The sequence below is a fragment of the Sceloporus occidentalis genome, unplaced genomic scaffold (genome assembly GCF_023333645.1).
Source record: "Sceloporus occidentalis isolate IW3139 unplaced genomic scaffold, rSceOcc1.0.p SCAF_9, whole genome shotgun sequence".
Lineage (NCBI taxonomy): Eukaryota > Metazoa > Chordata > Lepidosauria > Squamata > Phrynosomatidae > Sceloporus > Sceloporus occidentalis.
Window position 1 is genome coordinate 3934517 of NW_028316989.1, and position 23070 is coordinate 3957586.

A 23070-nucleotide genomic window follows, 5' to 3' on the forward strand; every position below is an offset into this window, starting at 1 on the left:
GTTTGGCTGTCCAAACCTGCAGGTTTCCTGTTGCGTGTCCTTTTCTTTCGAATGTGCTGAGAACCACAAAATTATGTAAACTTGGAAAAGGAAGGAGAGCATTTGTATCTTGGCAGCTTGACTATATGAGCTTGGTATAATACAACAATTTAGGCTGAAGCAAAGCCATGCTCCTTTTTAGTTCTATGGCCTTTCTCTTCTTAGCATGTAATCCTGTCCCTCTTTTTGCTGTCCTTCCTCCCTTAGTGTGTGGTGACATTCATGGGCAGTTCTTTGACCTGATGAAGTTGTTTGAAGTTGGAGGATCACCCAGTAACACTCGCTACCTCTTCCTGGGAGACTACGTGGACAGAGGCTACTTCAGTATAGAGGTGACAATTCAACTGAGCCTTTGGGGGTTAGCACTTTTAAGTCTGCACTAAACCTGTGGAACCTTTTCTTCTTGCATCCCACTTTGGGGGACCAGTATGTTTTTTTCAGAGGATTCACATGAAGCAGGGTTTCTCTTGGAATGAACACATAAAAATATAAGAACCACAGTGGCAGGATAGTTAAATTGTAGGGAATACTACAGTCCATTTCTGTAAAACTAATCACCACTGGGTTAACTCATTCCTGGTGGGGGAAGAAAACTGCAAATGAGCCATAGTTTGCATACATCAAAAAGGCTAAACTGAGTTTATAATGGTTTCTTTATGTATTTATGTTAAAATTTAAAGTCTACTTTTTGACGTAGTGGTTTCCCCAAAGGACAAAACCTCCACAGTTTGGAATTCATTTTTTAAAAGAAACAGTAAACAACTGAATCTGCATACCATTGTGAGTGCTTCTAATGTAAAACTGTATTGTTACCCAAACAGCAAACTAAAACAGAAAGTGAGAGAATGTAAGATAAGGGGGGGAGGAGGAGTATGATTGCAAGAAAGTGTCAGAACCACACAATAGTAGAAAATAATTAAAAGTAGCTAATAAAGGTGGAGAGAGATACTCTATACAGCAAATGGAAGTGTGTTGATTTATGCTTTTCTAGAGTTAATCTAGGTTGTCTAGAAGATACACTTTGTAGAAAGACAATTATGGAAAAGAAAGAAAAATATGGAAACGTATAATGTTTAAGGTATATGTAATATTTAATTTTCAATTTAAAAAAAAGAAATGGATCAAGTCCATTGTGTCATGCATTCATGCATGTTTATATAACTTAGGCATTTGTGGGATCTCTTCTTGGAATTCTCATTGCTGTTATCAAAGCTGTTTGCTTCACATAAAATCAGTTAGATGTTTGGCTTGCAGAACTCAGTTTCAATTTTGCTGTAGACAGAATTCTGTGACTACAGTACTTCCAAATGTAAAATTCATCTTCCTTTCCTCAGAATTCCTTTGATTGTTTTGCTTGAAGATGAAAACCCACACTTCCTTCAGCACTTTCTGTTGGCAAAATTATAGGGGCAAAGCTACTTGGGACATTGAGATATGTATTATTTTTTAATTCCTGTTTTAAAGGAAAGGAATTAAAACTTGACTTCACAACTTTCAAAGAGCCGTAGGTTTCATAAAGGTGCCCTGGAAGAAATCTGTGTGTTTTCTGTCTCAGCAGTATTTATGTGAGGGAGGAGAGCTTTCAAAAGGAGCTGTTGGAAATTGAGGAAGGGTAGAGGAAATTGTGCTGAGCTGTTGGGATATAGGGAGGCGGAGGAAATTGTGCTGAGATTATTGCTTGAAGAGCTGTTCAGAAAATTATGTGCAGTAGGATATTGCGGGAACACCTCCAAAATATTGAAGAGCCATGCTGAACCAACTAGCATTTGCAACTTTAGGAGTTCCTTGGAATCACCATTCTTTGTACGCTGCCAGTGTGGAGCCTTTTCATGTTATTCTTGGCCTCTTCTTCCTTGGAGTCCACTGTGGAGAGAGTGCCCATGGTACATTTGTTCCTTTTTTATCCATCAGGTATTCATCTTCCACAAAGCAAGGGTGGGCTTTGATTAGTACACGCGGGGGCAGCTTTAAATGTCACTTGATAAAATGGCATTGAAAAGCTTTGCTTTTCCTCTGAGCACAAAGATACGCCTTTGCTCCCTGCTGCATATACAGTACTTCTCTCTGCATTGAAAAGCTATCTGCTCAGGTGTATCTAGCAATGGCTTCTAACACTGAGGGTGAAGCCAGGCAGTAAAATTGGGAAGACAGATAATATATCCAATCAGCTATAAACAGCAGCTCAGACCGAAAAAGGCAAAAATGCTGTTAGCGGGTGTTTCAGTGTGCAGACAGGTAGTTTTAAGCCCATTCCGAATTGTGTTGCACTCTCCCTAAAGGACCAAGTTTCCAGCTTGGCCTTCTAGCAAGACTTGACAGAGACAATATATTTACAGTTGCCCATGTTCTGATGATTTATTACTTACTTAACTGATGTCTTTATATCCCATCTTTCTCCTTATATAGGATCCAGAGCAGCTTCCAAAGAGTACAGTTTAAAAACATTTAATTGAAAAAAACAATTAAATGTTAATTTAATTTAAAAATAACAACACAAAGTCAAAACAATATCCAATTAAAAGTTATTTTAACAAAGAAGATAAAAACATAACATCCAGTTAGACTACTTCGATAGCCCTGTTCAGCTGTTTTTTGTCTATTTCATTGAAAACTGTTTGAGGGACAGCAAGAGTACCCTTGGTATTCTTTTCCTAAGCAGTAATATCCAGCATGTGATTTGGGGTGTGAGAAAAATAGAAGCCCCCTCACCAATAAACAGTTAACAGATTTAAGATATAATAAATGTGAACATTATTAGGAAAGATCCATGCATAGCAGAGTTCTTGTTCTAGTATACAAAGCTGAGTGACAAGAACATGTAAAGTAAGGCACTTTAAATCTGGTAATTCTTAATTATCTGTGGTTGGATATTGTAATATTGCAATATTCTAGTAATTGGTTCCATAGCATAAAGCTTCAAAAAATCTGGATAACGAGTCTATTTGCAAACCACCAAGAGCTGAATGTTGTCTGCCTGTAAATGTCATTAAACCTCACTAGCCTCTCATCCTAGCCTCCTACAAAAGCAAATACCATCTGTCAAGTTTTCCTTCTTCCATCTTTAACATTCCCCTTTTTTTCCACAAGTGAACTGCCAAGGACTCTGGAAATCTTAAGATCAAAAGCACTATGGAACTTTTCTTCTTCTCATACTTAGGAGATGTTTGGGGAGCAGTGCTGGCAGTCATTAGATATCTTTACCAAGATTGTATCTTGATGGATGGACCTGATGCAAAATAAATCCTTGACCCACAGTGTAATTCCAAAGAAGACATTTTTGTAGGAAAGCTTATTGGATTATACCTTGATTACTGGTTCTTTCAGTTTCATTTTGTTGCCTAGCAAAAGGCATTGTGGGGGAGTTGGTATAGATCCGGTGTAAGTAAAATTTTGGCAAACATTTCTTGTTCTCCAGATCAGTAGAACTTTTAACTTCATACAAGGAAACTGCACGAAAAGTCTATAGAGTACAACTTTCTTAAAAGGCCTCCTGGATCTGGATAAAATGTTTGAAAACATGCAGGGTACCTATACAAGACTTCAGTTTTCTCAGAGGAGTGTGTGTCTTGCATGGCTGAGTTCCCGTATCTCTAGATTTAGTGTTCCACCTATGCATCGCCTTTGGTCCTTACTGATCCTGTTTGTTGTCTGCTCAGTAGCAATTCTGTCCCTGTAAAAGATCCTAGATCCAGATGCTGGTATCGCCAGTTAAAAGGATCAGGTAGCAGCTGATGGGAAAAACTTCTCTTTACCCACATCCATGATAAACGACTTCTAGTTAGAGGAGACAGTAAAGGGCTACATGAAAAAACAGGTTGACCTGATAGACCACTTCCCCTGCTTGCAGCCAGACCGTTTCCTTTACCTTTCAGGAATTAAAAATCTTCCTGAATTATTTCTGCCAGTCTTCACAAAGCTTCAGAGTGTGGTATCCCTGCAAAAGAGTTTTCTCATATGGTGTCTTTAATCTCTCTCTTCTAGTGCGTGCTTTATTTGTGGAGTTTAAAGATAAACCACCCCAAAACACTATTCCTGCTCCGAGGGAACCATGAGTGCAGGCACCTCACAGAATATTTCACCTTTAAGCAGGAATGTAAGTATGGGGTTTACAGGTGGGCTGGGTACGAGAAGACTGAGATGTTGGTGTGGTTATGCGCATGTCCTTGGCCTCCTATCCTCCTCCGATATGCGTAGATAGGGCGTTTTAATTCCTTTTTCACAGAGTCTGTTAGCACTGTTCCTGTGTTACTGTCTCCCTGACAGTCTGACTCCGCACAAGCTTTCCCTCCCACCTCCATCAGCTTAAGGACCCAACACCCTGTAATTACTGCCAAGAGCTTTCAGTTCCAGACTATGCAGCTGGTGAAAGAACTGGAGGGAGATCGAGGACTTCCCCTTTAGCAGAGGTTTCTAAGTGACTTCCACTCTCTGTGTGTGAGAGAGACAGAGAGAGAGACTTGAATAGACAAAACCTGTTGTAATTATGTGAGAATGGCACAGTGGGTCCTTGGTATCCACTGTGTTTTGGTTCCAGGATCTCCCGTGAATACCAAAATCCATAGATGCTTGAGTCCCACGAAATACAATGGCATAGTAAAATGGTGTCGCTTTGGTAATATCCAGGCTTTCTTTCTGGAATACAGTGGGCCCTTGGTATCCGCTGTGGTTTGATTCCAGGACCAGCACCATTCCCGATACCGAAATCCATGGATGTTCAAGTCCCATTGAATATAATGGCATAGTAAAATGGTGTCCCTTATATAAAACAGAAAAATCAATGTTTGCTTTTTTGGAATTTATATATTTTAAAAATATTTTTAAGTCGTGGATGCTTGAATCTATGGATAAAAAAATCAGTGGATATGGAGGGCTGAGTGCGTGTGTGTGTGTATTTTCAAACGATTAATGGTTGAACATGTGGACAAAGAATCAGTGGATATGGAGGGCCAACTGTACTAAGGTGAACCTGTCACTTCACCCTTCGTTCAAATTCAAAATGCCACCATTGTCCCATCCTTCTCCACCCCACCTCCATTGTTAGATGGCTTTTTTCCTTAGCGGTTTCCACTCACCCTCTATTCTGTGTTGGAGTTGGCTGTAGTTCCACACTTCCTTGAGAGTTCATTTGGTTCTGAACATTGACACATGTTATTGCTATCGTATATAAGCTTTATTGGTGGTAAATGATGCAGCAGATGGTACACAGCAGAGAAGCAGTCCAGCTGATGGGGGTCTAGTGTCCCCTCACAGCCAATAGTAGAATTCATCCCCTGAATTAATTCTATCCAGACTATCCCTGGCTGGTGATCAAATTCCCCATCAGTGTCTGTATAGGGAGCCTGGGCTGCATTATACACACAAATAAGTGAAGCTGATGAAAAATGGATTCCCAAAGGTTTTATAATGCAGGAGCAAACAAAGAAAAGCATAATTCACACGTGTGACCCATCTCCCACCATCCCCTCATAGCTATGAGAACTGTGAGAGCAGGTTATCCACAAACTGTCAGGCTAATGCATAAAATATAAAAAAGGTCACTAATACAAGTAGACTCTTCCACTACAGTGGACAATTGTTAATGTTTGGCCCTGATGTTAAGAAACATTCCAAAACCCATCTGCCTGGTGGCAGAGGCCCAGCTCACTACACTCTCCTCTTCTTCAGTACTAATTCCCTGACTTAGCAGATCAGCTTCAAGCCTTTGACCTTTAAGGCTCTCCACCATAGTTGTACTTCCTCCTCTCATTGTCTGTTGCACTGCACAGATTTCTCTACAGTTTTCTCTGGTCTTCCTTGTCATAGCTCACTCTGTATAGCATGGAATTTAATACCTTTCCCTAGCCTTTGGACTTAAGACCATCACCACCCCATCCATCTAGTTCTAACCTCCTATTTTGCCCTTAAAAGACAGGAGGAGACGGCTAGCAGTCTCACAAAAAACTGATTAAAGGTTTTGCATTTTTGTAGTATTTCCTCTGCCCTACTGTAACCTTCCCTCACTCTCCTTATATTAGGCCTGATCTGTGTGCAGGTTGGCTTTTAGCCTTAACCTGATCTAGCTTTGTTTCCTACACTGTAACTTTTGCCTTTCCAGGAAAAGCTCAGAATACAGTGGCTATATATGCCATGGGGCATTGTATTTCTAAATAAAGCTCATTCCATTGTGTCTATTTTCTTTTTTTAATCCATCAGAAGCTTAATTGTAAAGCATACAAGGCTAAAGGTACCTAAATCTGTAATGTTCAGTCTACAGTATGAGCAACGTTTAGCACTTCTGTAGAATAATGAGGTGCTTAATATCAAGAACTTGGGAGATCTTTCTTCCTTTTGAAAACTGATGCTGATTCATTTATTTTTTCTCTTCTGGTACTAGTCTGAATATGTTGCTTTGTCTGATTTTCATAATTCACTTTAAAGATGTTTGTTCATCTGATGAGTTGTTTAAAAAAGAAAAGGTAACCAGAGATGGGTAATGGACATCTGACTTAAAGAAGGCCTGTAAAATCCAGGACTGCTTTCAGAGGCTTTCCATATGGCAGTCCTTTCTGCAGGAGAGCCTAGCTTAAGGCACTGTTTTTAGACTGTTCCTTGGAGACTTATCAGGCGTTCTTCAGTGAGAAAATCAGCACATGAACAAGTTTCCCTGGAAGATATCTAGCCTGTCGCTCCAAATCTTATGCAATGTATAGCTGCAAGGGAATGTTGAGTATGTTTTAGTACACACTTCCAGTTCACACAGAATGATGGTGAGCCTGGCTCGGGTCCTGTGTGAATTGTCTATGCCCCCTAGAATAATGCCCTGATCTTGCTTGTACAATATACTAGGGTCTGCAGAAGATCTATTGGCATTCTTCAGCAAATTTCTTGATATGGAAAGACCATGAAGAAAAAGTGTGAACACAGAAGCAACATGGAGAAAGGAGAACGTGTGCAGTACATTGTAAAGTCCTTTTGAACTGAAGTTTTTTTTTCTTTGCTTTTAAATGTCATTGTATTTACCAGAAGCTTGTGGACAAGTGCGCCCAAGGAGGCCTGCAGTCAGTCTGTGCTACTTTGCTGGTAAATAACAGGTGTCCCTTTTGTTTCATTTCTTCTTCCTGTAGGTCGAATCAAGTATTCAGAGCGGGTATACGATGCATGCATGGATACATTTGACTGTCTTCCTCTTGCTGCCCTTTTGAACCAGCAGTTTTTGTGTGTGCATGGAGGGCTGTCTCCTGAAATCACATGTCTAGATGACATTAGGAAAGTAAGTGAACTCTCTTTCTCTTACCTTCCTGTTCCTTCTCCATAACCCAGCACAGGTAAATTCTTGCTGATGTGATTTAGTTGGAGGTTTCTACTGAGGTCCAATTCTTTTTTCTAACAAGGTCCGTGGGTTGTAATTTTGGAGGGAGGGGAGACCTCTTGTTGAAAGGGGTGACAACACAGAGTAATCATAAAGTTTGACAACTTCTGTATGAATTCCATAAGATTAATCCCCTTTGATTTAAATCTGTCTCCCATGCAAGTCATTATTCATGTAGCCTGTGTCAGAGCTGATTGAAGAAGAATGTGTTAAATATTTAGTCCCTGGAGTCTATATGTACACTGTATATGTCTGTCACAGAAATGGATATTTGTTTTTAGTGCCTATCAGTATATTTTAATAAGTCCTATAGCTATATGCCTGTAATTGTCTTTGTGTATGTGTTTTCCAGTTAGACAGGTTTAAGGAGCCTCCAGCCTTTGGTCCCATGTGTGACCTCCTGTGGTCTGATCCATCAGAGGATTATGGCAATGAGAAGACACTGGAACACTTTACCCACAATACTGTTAGAGGTTGCTCTTATTTCTACAGGTGAGGTACATCTGCAACGGAATATTTGGTAAAGTGAAAAATAAATGTCAGGAACTTTTTTTGCTGTGCTCAGTCCTTTCTACTTCCAGGGCTTTGTGGAGAATTCTGTTTTTAGCAAATGTGTGGCAATTCTATTCTAAAAATACACTTTGGCTCATGGTAAAGTCCCCCTTGAATTTTTACTCCTAAATGCAAGACCCCCAAGTACAGTTTCCATACTGCTGTCTAATATATTTAAAACATTCTAGAAGTAACTGGGGGATTTTGCAGTAAATGTACCAGTATTTGGATTTACCAGGACTTTAACCCCTGACAAGCGACAGAAAATTTGGCACAGGAGTGTATTCTGAATTGAGTTTCATATGTTTCTTAGGTTCCTGTGTATCCTTCAGGTTTGTGTTAGATCCACAGCTTCTGTAAAAGTTAGCTTGATTTTTGGGTGCCTGGCAGCTCTTGGCTGTTTATGGAGATTACACTCTCCCATGATTCCAAGAGTTGGATCATTCTCTAAATCTCTTGGATCTCCCCTGGAAAGAAAGAGACAGCAGATGGAATGTTGGACATGGACCAGGAAGAAGTGGGTTCAAAGCTCCACTCTCAGCCATAAAGATTACAGCATGACGCTCAACCAAATCGCTCATTGTCAAACTAACTGACTTGCAAGATTGATGGGATAAATTGGGGTAATTCCATGTGTATCCTGAGCTACATAAAGAAAAACTGAGATACAGAGATGATAATTTCCTTCAGCACATGTTAACATGCCTTTAAACTTCTTTTTCAGTTACCCCGCGATTTGTGAATTTTTGCAAAACAATAATTTATTATCTGTGATCCGAGCACATGAAGCCCAGGATGCTGGGTAGGTTCAAAATAACTTTAGACTTGCGTTGAACAGCTTCTTTATCATGTGTATTTTGCAAAGTCATCCCACCTATTCTCTGCCAACTTTTGCAGGTACCGAATGTACAGAAAAAGCCAGACTACAGGTTTTCCATCCCTAATCACAATCTTTTCTGCACCAAATTATCTAGATGTCTATAACAACAAAGGTAAGACTTGGGCTGTGTGTCATGGTTGACCATGGTGAATTAATTACTGATCCTGATTCCTTTGTGTGTTTGCCAGTATGTGTGCATACAGCTGTATTTTTTTCCTTAATAGAACATCTCCCTTTCATCCTTTTCTTCACTTAATATGTTACTTTCTTAGAAGAGGGAACCAAATTTTGCTTAGCTTTTCAATCAGAAATGCTGAGACCCAATAGATTTGTGAAATCAGCCTCTTATGGGGGTGGGTTTAAAAGCATATCCTGCTCCTCTTTTCCTTTTGCCTTTCCCTGTATCTTAATAGTTGAAATTTTAACCAGCCTGGGGTTAAGGGCTGAGAGTGTTACATGGGTTATTATTATGCAGTATTCTCCTGTCTTACTTCATCCTGTCTCCTTGGATGGTCAGTCTTCACACTGGTGCTTTTTAGTTCTATGTCTGTGATTAAGGTCTCTGCAATATTTGTGTTGCAACCATTCTGCAGACCTTGTCTGGCACTTTTCTGTCATCCTAGATCATCTGAGTCTGATATGGTAATATGACTTGTTCTCTAGGCCTGTTGACAAGATACAGAAATCATTTCATCAAAGATGGGGAAAGAGAGTTTCGGGGTAGGGAGATCTTTCAAATCTCTATACAGCCAGAGGTCTGCAAGATGAACTTACCTCACTGGATTGTTACAAGGATTGTTGTTATGTGCCTTAATTCGTTCCTGACCTACAGCGACATTATGATGACCCTATCAAGAAATTTACTTGGCATGATTTGTTCAGAGGGAGGTTGACATTGCCTTCGGAGGCCGAGGGAGTATGACTTGTCCAAGGTCACCCAGTGGATTTCCATGGCTGAGTGAAGACTTGAACCTTGATCTCCCAAAATCCTAGTCAAGCTCTCAAACAGTTTGTTGGAATACATGAGAAGAACATGTAACCCTGAGCACATTGGAGGCAGGGTGGTATATATCTGTGATGTGAGAAAATTGACCATTCGTTGTCAAGACTGGATAAGAATCAGTTATATGTAGTTCTTTTGAAACCTGTATGTTACAGGCCTGGTTAGACAAAGGAGATCACATTGGTAAATGACCTATCCTGGGAACTGAACAGGAGAACTCTGTTGCTGTTGGTTCTGCTGGACCTCTCAATAGTTTTTGACACAGTTGGCCATAGCACCTTGGCTTTTGGCAGGGATGGGTCTTGGATGCACTGTGTTACAGGAACTCCATTCCTTCCTGGAGGGATGAACCCAGAAGGCCATGCTTGGTACTGCTGCTCAGTTTCTTGGCCTTTTGCTTGTGGGCTCTTCAGGGTTTCATTTTGTCCTCCATGCTATTTAACATACACATGAAACTACTGAGAGAGACTTTCTGGAGCTTTGGGATCTGATTGCTACCAGTGTGCTGATAACATCCAATTCTACTTCTTTCCACCTTGATTTAAGGATGCTGCTTCAGTTCTAAACCATAAAGTGTCTATGGGCTGAATGAGGGCAGATTAATTGAAACTTAAGCCAGACAAGAAAAATGTGCTCTTGATTGAAAGGTTAGATCAAGGAATATTCAGGCTGGACTACATGGGGTTGCACTCGTCCTAAAGACATAAATTCATAATTCATTCTCCTAAATTCAATCCTGAGCTGGAAAGCTTTGGTTTCTGGGGAAGTCACCACCTGCAGCTATTTCTGGAGACTTTTGATCTTGCCATTCTGACACAAGCCATTCTTTCTGCAATATGATCCACCTGGGGCCTGCCTTTGACGAAACTCCAGTGGGTCCACAGAGCTGCAACCAGACTGTTGACTCGGACTAGTTACAAGAAAAAACTGTCCCTCTGTTACAACAGTTCTACCAGTACCATTCTGTTTCCTGGTGTAATTTGAAGTGCTGGTTGTGACCTGTAGAATCCTATGCATCTCATTTCCCAGTTATCTGAAATACCATTTTGCCTCTCAAGAGCCTGACTGGGCTGTGAGCTCTTCAGGGAATGTTCTCCTCTCCATCTCACAGGCATGGCTGATGGGAAAGCAGGAGGGAGGTTTCTTAGTGACTGCTCCCTAGCTCTGTGATAGTTCCGTTATATTTTACCTTCTTCTGTGTTTCATCATCTCAAAGTAGTAACTGTCCTGTTTTAGATACACCTCTAAACCATAATATTGTGTTACATGTGTGAGCCTGCTTTCTCCCACCCTGCCATGCAGCTTCACACATGAGGTAGAAAACCTCTGCTTCTGTTTTCAACTAAACTTCATGCTTGAATCAGAACATACTGGTTAGTTTACCTATACTTAGTCTGGACAAGCCAGGGTTGTAAACTATGGTTTGATTTTAGCTTGTTTAGATAAATTCTAGTTCAAACTATAACTACATTTTCTTCCCATTTAGCATTATGTCCAAATACAGCCAGTCTGCCTCTCAACATGAACCTTTATGTGCTGTTGTCTTGTTTGAAGAGGAACTGTGTAACTGCACATTTAGAGCTCTGTTAATCTGGAGGGAAGAAGCTAAATGAGCATTGTTGTGATCTCTCTCCCTTCCTCCCTCTTGTTTTCTTCTAGCTGCTGTGCTGAAATATGAAAATAATGTCATGAACATCAGGCAGTTTAACTGTTCTCCACACCCATACTGGCTTCCAAATTTCATGGATGTTTTCACATGGTCTTTGCCTTTTGTAGGGGAAAAAGGTAAGAGAGAAATTGTATTATAACATTTTTGATAGGAAAACCGCATATCAAGGAGCAGGGGGAGGATTCCTTTAGAGCAATAATATTGCTCCTCTGAGCTATATGTAGCCCAAGTTGTGTCTTGCTGCCTGAAAGGCATTATTGCATTCTGCAAGCTTGCCTACTGCTGAAGCAAATGGTTTAGAAGTTTACTTAGAGTTTGATAGCAGTTATGGGGTGGATCCATCATCATGCTTTACAAAGTAATATAAGATGTTTTAAAAGGGTGGGATGTTTTACTGCCTCAGAGTATTTACAATATACATTTTGACAGAGATTAGCAACACAGAGAAAGGAGGGAAGGGAGGAGGGAGAAAGACAAGGCTAATGGGGGGTAAACACATAAATTTAATTGGGCAAACATATGTTTTACTTCAGCTGGATAATACAGCTAGGGTTTTCGGTTCAAGCATTTGCGAGATGGAGGCCTAGATAGTGTTTCTAACCTTTTAACAGGTTTTACCTAATTTAAATTTAATTTCAGCTGTTTTGAATGTGAATTGTAACACAGTACTTATAGCTTGCATTTTGATACTTGGACAATCAGTAGACACCATAAGAACTGACAAATTGGCCTGGTTCGTTCCTCACACCAAACCATGCCTTTTGCTATCCAGGTTGTCTTCTCACACTCTTTCCTCCACTTCTCTAGTTAATTGAATTAATTCTGCAGCACAACACATCATTTTTGTTGCATCTGACTGCAATCTGTGCCCTGTGTTTGCCCTCCAAATCAAGTTCGCAAATCACAGCTTGAAGTGAGTCTGCAGTCCTGATTTGGAAGGCAAATGTATCTTCTCAATTCAGATGCAGTGGCAAATGCTGGTTTCTGCTGAAGAGAAATTTATTTCTTAAATTGGAACAAGTTGCAGGGCTGAAGGGAGCCTGTGATCACAGTGGTTCATCTAGCATTATAACTCTGTATGAACCAGCCCATTTATGTACTGTGCAGCTTCTTCATGTATAGTGTGGTTATTAATCACTATTCCCATTTCTCACTACTTCCTGCAGTTACAGAGATGCTGGTTAACATCCTCAACATCTGTTCTGATGATGAGCTTATTTCAGATGGAGATGAAACATTGGACGGTAAAAAAATACTTTTTTTACATTTGAAGGGTGTGGCTAGGTTTTGGGTTTTCAAGGAAATCCAACGAAATTGACATTCAGTTCTGGATGTATAGCCTTGTTCTTAGCACCGTTTTATTGCCATCTTTTTCATTCATAGCTGAAGCTCACCATCTTTGGCTATTTATAGGTTATTGTTTCTTTAGTACAGCTAGAGCCAACCACTCCTCTTCTTCATCCTCCTCCTCGCAGTTTTCCTGATCCAGCACCAATGGCTTGATATTTTTGCAGATGTGATGAAGATGTATGGGAGAGTTAGGAAGAGGGAAGCATGATTCGGTTGGGAGCCTCTTTGCTCATTTTTGTCATTTGTAATTGGTACTGCTTTCTACTCTCAAATTGATAGGAGTTGTAAAACTGATTGAATCAGATAGTACAAAAACCTTTGGACCAATAACTTTCACATCTAAGGAAAAGTGTACCATGAGTACAGGTGTGGCTATGCACCTTTTAAAAAAATACTAACAAACGTTTCTCCCAGAAGTAGTCTGGACATGGCGCAGGGAGCTTGTCATCGGGAACTATATATACCTGTGATAATCAGAGCAAGATGAGTATAGGGTTATCATGCTTCTGGGGGCTTGTTTTGGCTTCTGCAGAAAACAACTTGAAGCACTTACAGGAGTCCCATAGCTATGGATCCTTGCAGCTCTGCTCTACTGTCCCAACTCCCAGAAAGACTCTTGCATGTAGGCAGTCTTTCAAGTTGCAACACCTGGGTTTGCAGGGAGCTTTTGTCTTTTGTTTTGTTTTTTAGGGCAACACAACTCCTTAATGGCTGAAGCTGAAGGCCAATTTTCTTCATTGCCGTTGTAATATGTTTTGGGGCTTTTTGGCACTGTTTAGCTGGCATGGATGCTATTAATCAATGCAAAAAATATTTATTTATTTTTTACTGTAAGATCAGTGAAAAAGCGATCTTGCAGTAAGATCTGAAAATCAGATCAGCTTTTCAGTCACTGGTCATTGGATTGGCTTTTTCATCATTTATGCATAGTCTTCAGAAATAAAACCAACTCATCCCCCAGCCCAGAGCCCCATTAGTAATCTTTATGTGATGCAGCAGGGAAGCAAGTAGATTGTCCACCCGGAGTTTGGTGGCTAGAGTAACAGAAAAAGAGAGGAAGACTTAGCCAAGTGAGCATGATACAAGTGCGGAAGAGAACTATCTACAAATCCTTCTTGTCCCATTGCATTTAAAAAAAATGTTTTTCCTCCCTCCCGTGGAAATTAAATTTGTTTCTTCTATCTCTATCTTCATCTCCTTGTTTACTTGGTGTCTCTTCTCCCTGAAGATAACTACATTTCAAGCTATCCGAAAGGTACCCAGCTAGAATTTGCTAAAAGCTTAATTCTCACTGCCTGTGCCACCAGATTTCCTTGGAGTGGATTTTGAATAGCTGACTAGTTGGAAAGTCTCGCCATTTCCCCCCTTCTCCCCCTTCAGTTTTAACATGAACGTGGTGCGTTTGGTTTTGTTTCTTTTTTTAACCCTCTTGTGTTCCACCAGGAACCTAAACGATGGCGGGAGTGGCGGGGGTCACGTTTCTCTTGACTTTTGAATGCAGCCACCTTATGCATGGCTGATCCATTGGTGCATGTCAGATCTCCAGTTTGGCTTGTCCTGTTCTTAATACATAGTTGGTCCATTGAAAACAAAACAATGCAAAACAAAATAAAACAAAACAAAAAATAAGCTGAGAGGAAATGTATGTGTCTTTCAGTTTACAGTTGAGCCCCCCAACACCTCCATGATTTTCAGTCCATTTTTGGCCTGTGTAGTCAACGGGAGAATACTTCCCCAGAGTGCATTGTACAAAGTTATGGGCTTGAGCAAAGCCACACGGTTCCAGCCATTTCTTTGTCTGGGTCTGTGCCAAATGTGGTGCTTGTGTGACTGCTCTCCTTTCTGCAAGCACAGCCCAGCATCCTGATGTCTTCACCCTCACTTGGTCTTGTCAGTTTTTATATGTGTTCTTGCCTTGCCAAACTGTGTCTCTCTGGCTGAGTCATTCATATTACATCCCATGTGTAATGCGGTCAAACCCATTTCGGGGGCAAGAGTTCTGCTGCTTCTGAGCAACACTTGTCTTACTACTTCTGGTGGTCCTACTTATCCCCACCCGCCCGTACCCCCACTCCATTTAGACTTCTTGTCTGTGTATCATTCTGTCCGTCACCTGCTCCCTTTTCCATTCTGATCATTACCTTTCCATGATTGTGACTGATGGACTTTAGCTGTGAAGTTGTAATCTGATTTCTCTTTCCTAGAGTCAAGCAGATGCTTCATAATGGCATCGCCTGAGCTGTACGCGTTTTCATGCCTCATCCTTTTAAACCTTTTTGATTCTTCTTTCCTTAAGGAGGCACAAATGCCCGTAAAGAGATCATCAGGAATAAGATCAGGGCCATTGGGAAGATGGCACGAGTCTTTTCCGTCCTTCGGTAAGTTTGTGCTTTCTTGGAAATGTTGGCTGGAAAGTGGAGAAGATTACAGCCTTTTGCCAAATGGATTATTGGGGGGGGGGGGGGGCTATCTATGAACCAACACTAGAGGAAGAAGGAAGCTTGTCATCTTGGCAGTTCCTGGATCCAATTTCGCCTGGTGACGCAACACTGCAGCCACTCCCTCACAAACCACAAGGTTGTGAGTTCAATCCCAGCCAGGATCTCAGAGTCGACTCAGCCTGGCATCTTTCCAAAGTCACTAAAATGACTGTCCAGCTTGTTGGGGGCAATTAGCTTACAGTTGCAAACCGCTTAGACTGTTTTAATGCTGTGTGAAGTGGTATATAAAAGAAGCTGCTATGCAGCTGCTATTTGCCACATACTCATTAGGTGGCCTCAGGCATATGAAATGTGGTATGCATAAATGCTAAATATTCCTTTTCTTTACTTAGATATCTTATGATCCTTGTCCTAAATTAGCTTTCAGGTAAACTCCGAACCCAACTTGGGGAGGCGGGAGAATGGCTGAAATATGCCTCTGACAGATTTGCCTGTTAAGTCTGTTCTATTCACTGTGGGGAAATAAATATAGGAAACTACCTTATACTACATCAAAATGTTTGTTTAGCTAATCTAATATTGCCTTCTTTGATTGGCCTCAACTTTCCAGGGGATGAAGCAGAGAGAAATCTTTCTTATTATGTGCTACCCGATCCTTTTAATTCAAGGAAGAGCAAAGTGTGGCTCTCCAGATGTTTTCAGTTTGCTGTTCCTAGCATTTCACACCATTAGATATGCCACCTAGGATTGGTGGAACTTTGCAGGGCTACACATTACATTTCCACATCCACCGCCCCTGTAATCAGAGGTGCCAGGAACTAAATCTGAGCTGTGTGAAGAGGTATAGTGTCTTCCTTGCATACAAGCAGGCCTGGCCATTAAGCATGTACTTGATTAAGATTTATAGCCAGTCCCAGCTCTGTGTGTGGATATAGGACTTGTGTATTTGCAAACATGTCACATATATCAGCCTTCTGAATGCAGATCAATGAAAACAAGATATTTACATGCCCACCTTAGTTACCATATGGTATGGTGCAGTTCTAAGCTGCTCTTTGTTTCTGTGCTTAGGTATAAACTGGTCATTTTGCCTCTTTTTCAGGGAGGAGAGTGAGAGCGTGCTGACGCTCAAAGGCCTGACTCCCACAGGTACTTTGCCCATGGGAGTCCTCTCAGGGGGAAAGCAGACTCTACAGACAGGTAAGTTTGTGAGAAACCAAGCCCTGTGTCTCAAAAATATTCTGTCAGGGTAAGAAGGCCAAATATGTGAATTTGTCCCTGTGACATACCTTAAAAGATCCTCCAGATTTCGGAGAGTAGCTGAAGGTACCCTTCCCTTAGCAATGCCAGAGTTCTGCCACAAGTGAAATGGGATCTCAAGTGGCAATGTGAACTTGTTGATGACATCTCAGGACTAATTCTCTGATGTTCCAAAGGTGGCCCTAAATAAAAGACAGAGATATAATAATAGAGAGTAGAAGCTGAGACCATTTAGACTGATGCAGTAAAAACCTAACAAGGGTACTTGAGGAAGGCATTTCACCCAAAGTATTTGTATCATGCTGTCATAGCTACTGATCCCATTGAGAATTGATGCTTAAAGAATGGGTAGTATTGCTGGGCTCAGTTTTTTTAAATAACTCTTCTGATTCCTTCTCCTTAACAGCAGTTGCCCTTTAGACTTCTGCTTCTGTTTAAGAGCATATCATCAGTCTGCTTTTTTTAATCCCCTCTGTACTAAGTCCATCTGTTCTTTGTGTTAACGTTGAAAGCTAACAGCTGAGAGTTCTCGATTATATTGCTGCGTACTTAATTAGCATTAATATCTGTGCTGGTTCTGTGTGGTTCCCAAATGGGTTCTTTTGGGGTGTAATGTGTGTCCAGACCCTCACCTTTCATGCCTTTTATGTCATTCAGTATTGTCCTTTATGAATCAAGAAATTATCCTGTACACTTCTCATTCCCTCCTTATGCATGCACCTTCCTCTTAGAACTACAGGATTGATGAGGAAACACCAATAGTTAAAAACCTAAGTTGAAACAATTGCACTCTTAAACCTTTACAGTGGTACAACAGATAGCAAAATATTAGGTAATTTCTGATCCTACCTAGACCTTCTCTCTCCCATTTTTTACTGTCGTGTCATAGCCAGGTTTCACATCTGTTGAGAGATGCTGATGAAATTAACCATGAATTACACAGATATTTACAATGCATTTTTCAAAAACAAGAGAGAATCTCCACTCTGAAAGGAAGAAATTGGGAAGAGGAGCAGCACAACACTTCCATCAGGACCAGACACTAATTTTTTACAAATTCAAGCCTGCAGTGAATCTTAAACCCATAAGTTGAGGGATATGAGACAAGCATTCTTCTTTTGGAGTACTGCTCACCACTGGCCAAAGAGAATTAGCAAAAACAAAACCCCAAAGCCAATTTGAGAAAGTATGCTAGAGAAGGTCATGGACCTCTCCTTGTTCACCTTTCAAGAATTCTGGTTCAGGATGGCTTGCAGAAGGAGATGCAATTCTTACTCTTCCTGCTGATGCTAGGGTACTTGTTGCCATGTACTTGTTCATTGTTGACATCTAAACTCAGCAGACTCTTAGGCTGACCAAAAGATTATACTTCTTGAACGAGGTACAAGGATTTATATAACATAGCAACTTGTCCCAGTGTGCCAATTGGAATATCTCCTTTCTGCCTTTCAAAACATACAAAGAGCCATGCCAAATCAGGCCAAAGGCTTATCTAGTCTTTGCTCTGGGAAGGAAGAATTCCCTTTGTGAACTCCAGCAGTCCTAGTATTGTAACCTGGCTCTATCCCTACTACAGAATATAAAAACCATGCCCTCTTTATTATGGCCCAAGAATTAAAGAGCTGTTCACCAGGGCTGCTTTACTCAGGTGCAGAGAATATGCTTATCTTCAACATTACAGTGCTGAGTAGGAGCTAAGCTCAATCATGTATAAAACACTAGAGATTTCAAGCTGATCTCCCAGTGCCCAGGAAGAGTATGTGATGTCAGCATAGCCCTTAAAGGCAGTCTGTAGATATCTCCAATATTGGAAGCAATCTGGCATGGGTCAGTGTTCTTTAAAACAGTCATGAGGATGATTAGACACAGATCCATGCAGTGTGATGCTTTGCAGAAAACATCCTCACCCAAGAAAGGTTATAATTATCTCAGATTTTTACAGTTTCTGATTGATGACCCTTTTGCTGTTCTTCTGCAAACCAGAATGATTTGCAGCTGGGTCCTTCTGGAAGGGTTCATTCCTTCGCTCTAGTGTTTTGATTTCAGTTCAGTGGACTACAGAGGCAACTTTGGTTGTCCAGCTAAGTATTTGCCCCTTCATCTCATTCCCTAGAGCAACTTTTCCCAAGCTAGTATACTCCAGATGCCTTGGACTCCAACTCCCAGCAGCCCAGTCAGTATGGCTAGTAATGAGGATTGGTGGGAGCTGCAATCCCAAACAGATGGAGTGTACTGGAATTAGGAATGCCACCCTGGAGCACTGGATTTTTAACACAATTTTGAAGGTGAGATCAACTGTCTGTATTGTGTAGATAATATATGCCTGAGCAGCTGTCAGCCTGGATGTGTGGTCTGTATGGCCATGCTTTTCTTAGGGAGGTCATGCACTTACTTTGCACATACTAAAGTAGTGGTTGCATTAATCTAAACTTCTGTCTTTCAAAGCAAGGCCTCAGAATTCAGAAAAAGACACTCTGCTGAAGTGGTCCTAAATAATTTTTTAGCATTGCTTCTGGAGTAGCTGTAAGAACATCTCTGGGAGAGTTAATGTCAGGTGCTTCAAAGACAGGCTCCAGCCCAAAAGACTGCTTAACAGGTCTTGTACATGATATAGATCTATGTGCAGGTAAAAATAATCATTACATACAAAACTATTTGTCTTATTGGGACTCCAATTGCAAAGCCATAGCAAATGCTTTCTTGTGGCAAAAGATGAAAGCATTTGTTCATACTCATGGTGGGTTATTTGAAAGTAATGCCCGTTTGGGAAGTGGAATTGATTTGGTGTTAAGCTGTTGGAGGAAGCAGGCCTCTTGCTGCCCAAGCTCTCCTGTGGTTGTAGAAGAGCACTTTAGGTTTAGCTGATGCTATTCCCTGCTTTACTTTTGCATTGCCAAGATTGGGATTAAGGCTGATGTTAAGCAAATCTCCTTCCCCTTAGACATCCTTCTGGGAAATGCTGCTTAGCTGACTTACAGCTGTGGCTGTTGATGAAATGCAGTAGTGTAAGATGATGGGTGCTGCTATTCCCTGCCCAGACATGGAAGAGGCTTCCTCCAAGACAACTGTTGGGTGCCCCAGTCTTGAAAAACCCAGCTTTTGTCATTCTCTGTTCTGTTTCCATGGGTCATGATGCAGTGCCATTTAGCAACCCATCATAAGTTCCCTTCCGTCTCTCTGTCCTGTTGCCATCCTTCTCTGCTGGCTGGTCATCTTCACAGTCCTCCTCTGTTGGGACTGGGAGGGTTGTAGATTTCAAAACAACCATGGTAATGTTAAGTTCACTCACTCTTTTCTGTCTTCATTTTTGCATGCCACTGTTCCTTCTGTATTACAGCCACAGTAGAAGCGGTAGAGGCACGGGAAGGTATGGCTAGAATCTTGTGAGAATTGTGATGATTTGTGTGTTTTCTGGTCTTTCTGCCCCACCCTACCCTGAACTTACTGTCAACAGTACAAAGCTTTTTATTTCTTGCATCACAGGGCTGAAGAGAAAGAGGCTCTGGCCTGGTGAACACCCTTCACTCTTTAGGTCAATTGAAGTAAGAGGACAAAAGCACCCTGCCAACTGTCTGCTCTGTTACTGTAAACACTAATGGCTGACCTTCATCTCACTGTTAGAACTAGGGAAAGTAGGAAGTCTCAAACAGCCCCAGAGGTGTAATGCTCCATGCTGTGGCTTCCCTTTTTCTGCACACCAAGCCTTCCATTCTCTGTTGACTTCAAGACTACTATGTGGGATTGGATACAACTGTTGAACTATTTCTGAGGATGCTGGATTAGTGGAACTGAACTGCTGCTGATTCAAACACAGTGGACAAACTTTGCATCCGCCGGGGCTGGCACAGTTCAGAGGGCTCCTGTCATTCCAGAAGCAGTGTTAGTTTTTGTGCTCTGGAATGGCATTCCATACACAGCTCAGAAACACACTCTTCCTTTTTGTCCTGTAGTTCACAGAATCTTCCAACCATCATGGTAAATGGTGTCTTGTTATTTCTGCCTGAGATCTATGAAAGTTACTGCCTTTTTGAGAAGTTAATCATGCATTTTATGAAACAGTGATCAGATCATTTAGCCTATGCTATGGATGGCCCTGGCTTAAATTGTCAGACCATTAGCCCATCTAAACCATTATCTCCAAAAGGGCAACAGCATTCCTAGATCTCAGGCAGAAATCACAACAGGAGATGGTAGCAATTAATATGCCAACTTGCCACAGAAGTATAGCCAGCCCTTTGCAGAGGCTAGAAGTGTGTCTCAGTCTCCTGACAGAATAATCTGTCAAAATCAGTCTGCTGAAGGAGTGTTTTGTATTTGGTCCTCTAGCTGATATGTGAGAACTGTAAGGCTCTATCAAAGGGATAAAGGGCTTCGCCACACCTGATGCTTCCCTCTATATGCAGTTCCTGATCATGCAAGATTTTTGTTTTTAATGTTTTTGTACTGTTGTTTATCTAAAAAATTGTTCATTTTCCCTTTTCATGGTGTGTTTTGTGTGGGAGTGAGGGTGTGTATGGTGTTGTCCTGAAGTACATGACTTTGATTTAGTTCACTATTATTTGATTTATGTTTTTTCCCCAGTTTTCAAAGCTGTCCTGATGTTTCACAGCATTAATGCCCCCATTATTGAGCATGTGTCTGACTTTCCCTGACTTGATTCTCCAGGGTACTTAGTGAACATTCCTTTACGGGAGCACTCTTGCCCAGAAGTAATTTGGGTTGGGGACAGGCCCCCTGGTTTTGAGAGTTGGATTTGGCTTGAAGGAGAAACAGTTGCCATGGTGGTACATATATATATCTTTTGTCCCATGGTTGCTTCTGATCCAATAAAAGTGATCTAAAAGCCAGTTGGATCTCTTTGATCATCCTAAGCAGATATTCACCTTCCAAAACCTCTTTAATTATGAAAGGATGAGGAACCAAATTTGGCAAAATTGTAATTGGAGTAGAACTCACAGTGCCCTCAGCCAGTGTGGCTGTTTGCCCTGTTGACTGGTGATTTTGGGAGTTGCAGTTAAGAAAAGTAACTTTCCTGAGCTCTGCAGGAGAACAACAACCAGGAGGTTATCAGCTTCTGTTAAAGAAATACATTTTTTTATCAGCAGTTGTAACAGCATATAGTACCCCATGGTTAAAACAAAACCTCTACTCTTTTCTAAAGTCAGACATATGCTCTCTAGCCACGACTCTGCTGAGCAGCAGCGTGGCATGTGTGAACATAGTAGTTCAGTTCAGAAATACCTCCAATTTCTTTTCCCCCATTCCTTCTGCCCTACTCTAGCCATCCGCGGATTTTCGCCACAGCACAAGATCCGCAGCTTTGAAGAAGCCAGGGGGCTGGACCGCGTAAATGAGCGCATGCCGCCACGCAAGGATGCCAAGCACCCAGATGGGCCGGTGAACTTAACCTCAACAAACTCTGCGGAAAAGAATGGGACAGGGAAGAAAACCCAGTAACAGTTCAAGCACCCAGTAAAGGATCCAAAACTTAATGGATTTTATTTATTTATTATGAAAGTGGGGGTTCAGGGTGGGGTGGGGGGGAGAAACCAACCTAGCCTGGAGGCGCATCCATAATCCCAGTTTGCATCCATTCTGTAAGAGAGGTGACCATTTTGTAAGTTTTTTAAATTTTATGTTCAATATATAAAAAGTCATCTTTTTTTTTAAATTTAGGAATGGGTCTAAATAACTAGTGCTTATATAAAATGTTGTTCTGTACAGATGGCCAGCCCCTGCTGATAGGGAAAGAAGCCTGGGGTGGGGTGGGATGGAGGGAGGGAGGGAGTCTAGCAGCCCAGGGCAATTCTGGTGTCTGATTTATTTGGAACCATTTTAAGTTACCCTCTTTGTTTTTAAAGTGGCATCTTTAACTTTGAAAACAACTTTTTTCTTCTACCAGGTTTTGATGCCTCCCCCCCTTTTCTATTTCCCACTGCATCTGATGCTCCAGCAGTTGATTTTCCATTAAAGGCACGTTGTATAGGACAGTTGGTAAACTCTTTCCTTTTGGTAACCCCGTGTCAGGAGCAAACATTGCATTGCAGATAGTTTGTCCAGCTCTAGAGATGTCGTTGGAACTGAGGAATGAGAATCTTCCTGCTTTTCCCTCTGTCCCTATAAATATTCACATTGTTTTTCCTTCAGGAATCCAATTTCATTGGATAAATGAACTCTCTTGGAATAACACAATAGGTGGACTTTTAAGTACGCACGCCTGCAGTCTCCATTCATCTGAAAGCATCACTCCTTTGATTTCATATCTCTCATATTTTTATAAAAACATAGCTCAATTTAACATGCTTCAACATCACACAGGTGGGATTTATTTCTGCTTTTCTAATACAGAAGCAATCTTCCCCAAATTATCATAGAGTCATGCTTTTAGCATGCAAAGCTGTATGAGGTGGAGGATGCCCACGTCCTTCAGCCTACATCTTCCCTTCCTTAACACTTTACAATAGCTCTGTAATGGGAGCTCTGGCATAAAGTTCTGCCATTTGTCGACATAGGACCCTCCTGCATTCC

At 41.2% G+C, this 23070-nt stretch overlaps 1 protein-coding gene across 6 annotated transcripts in view; it reads left to right on the plus strand.

Annotated features, from left to right (window-relative positions):
• PPP3CC (protein phosphatase 3 catalytic subunit gamma) overlaps positions 1 to 22530 on the plus strand; it is a 49737-nt gene extending 27207 nt beyond the window's left edge. For 2 of the 6 annotated variants that reach the window (XM_089538361.1, XM_089538362.1), the window contains exons 3-15: positions 247 to 371; positions 4021 to 4132; positions 7143 to 7288; positions 7740 to 7879; positions 8664 to 8741; positions 8837 to 8931; positions 11482 to 11607; positions 12658 to 12735; positions 14070 to 14096; positions 15138 to 15219; positions 16385 to 16482; positions 19880 to 19909; positions 21824 to 22530. In XM_089538361.1, coding sequence (XP_089394487.1) covers positions 247 to 371; positions 4021 to 4132; positions 7143 to 7288; positions 7740 to 7879; positions 8664 to 8741; positions 8837 to 8931; positions 11482 to 11607; positions 12658 to 12735; positions 14070 to 14096; positions 15138 to 15219; positions 16385 to 16482; positions 19880 to 19909; positions 21824 to 21999 — 1313 coding nt within the window. In that variant the 3' untranslated portion in view covers positions 22000 to 22530. The remainder of the gene's footprint in view (positions 1 to 246; positions 372 to 4020; positions 4133 to 7142; positions 7289 to 7739; positions 7880 to 8663; positions 8742 to 8836; positions 8932 to 11481; positions 11608 to 12657; positions 12736 to 14069; positions 14097 to 15137; positions 15220 to 16384; positions 16483 to 19879; positions 19910 to 21823) is intronic. The other 4 variants (XM_089538358.1, XM_089538360.1, XM_089538359.1 and 1 more) reach the window with 4 other exon arrangements.
• The last annotated feature ends 540 nt before the right edge of the window (positions 22531 to 23070 follow it).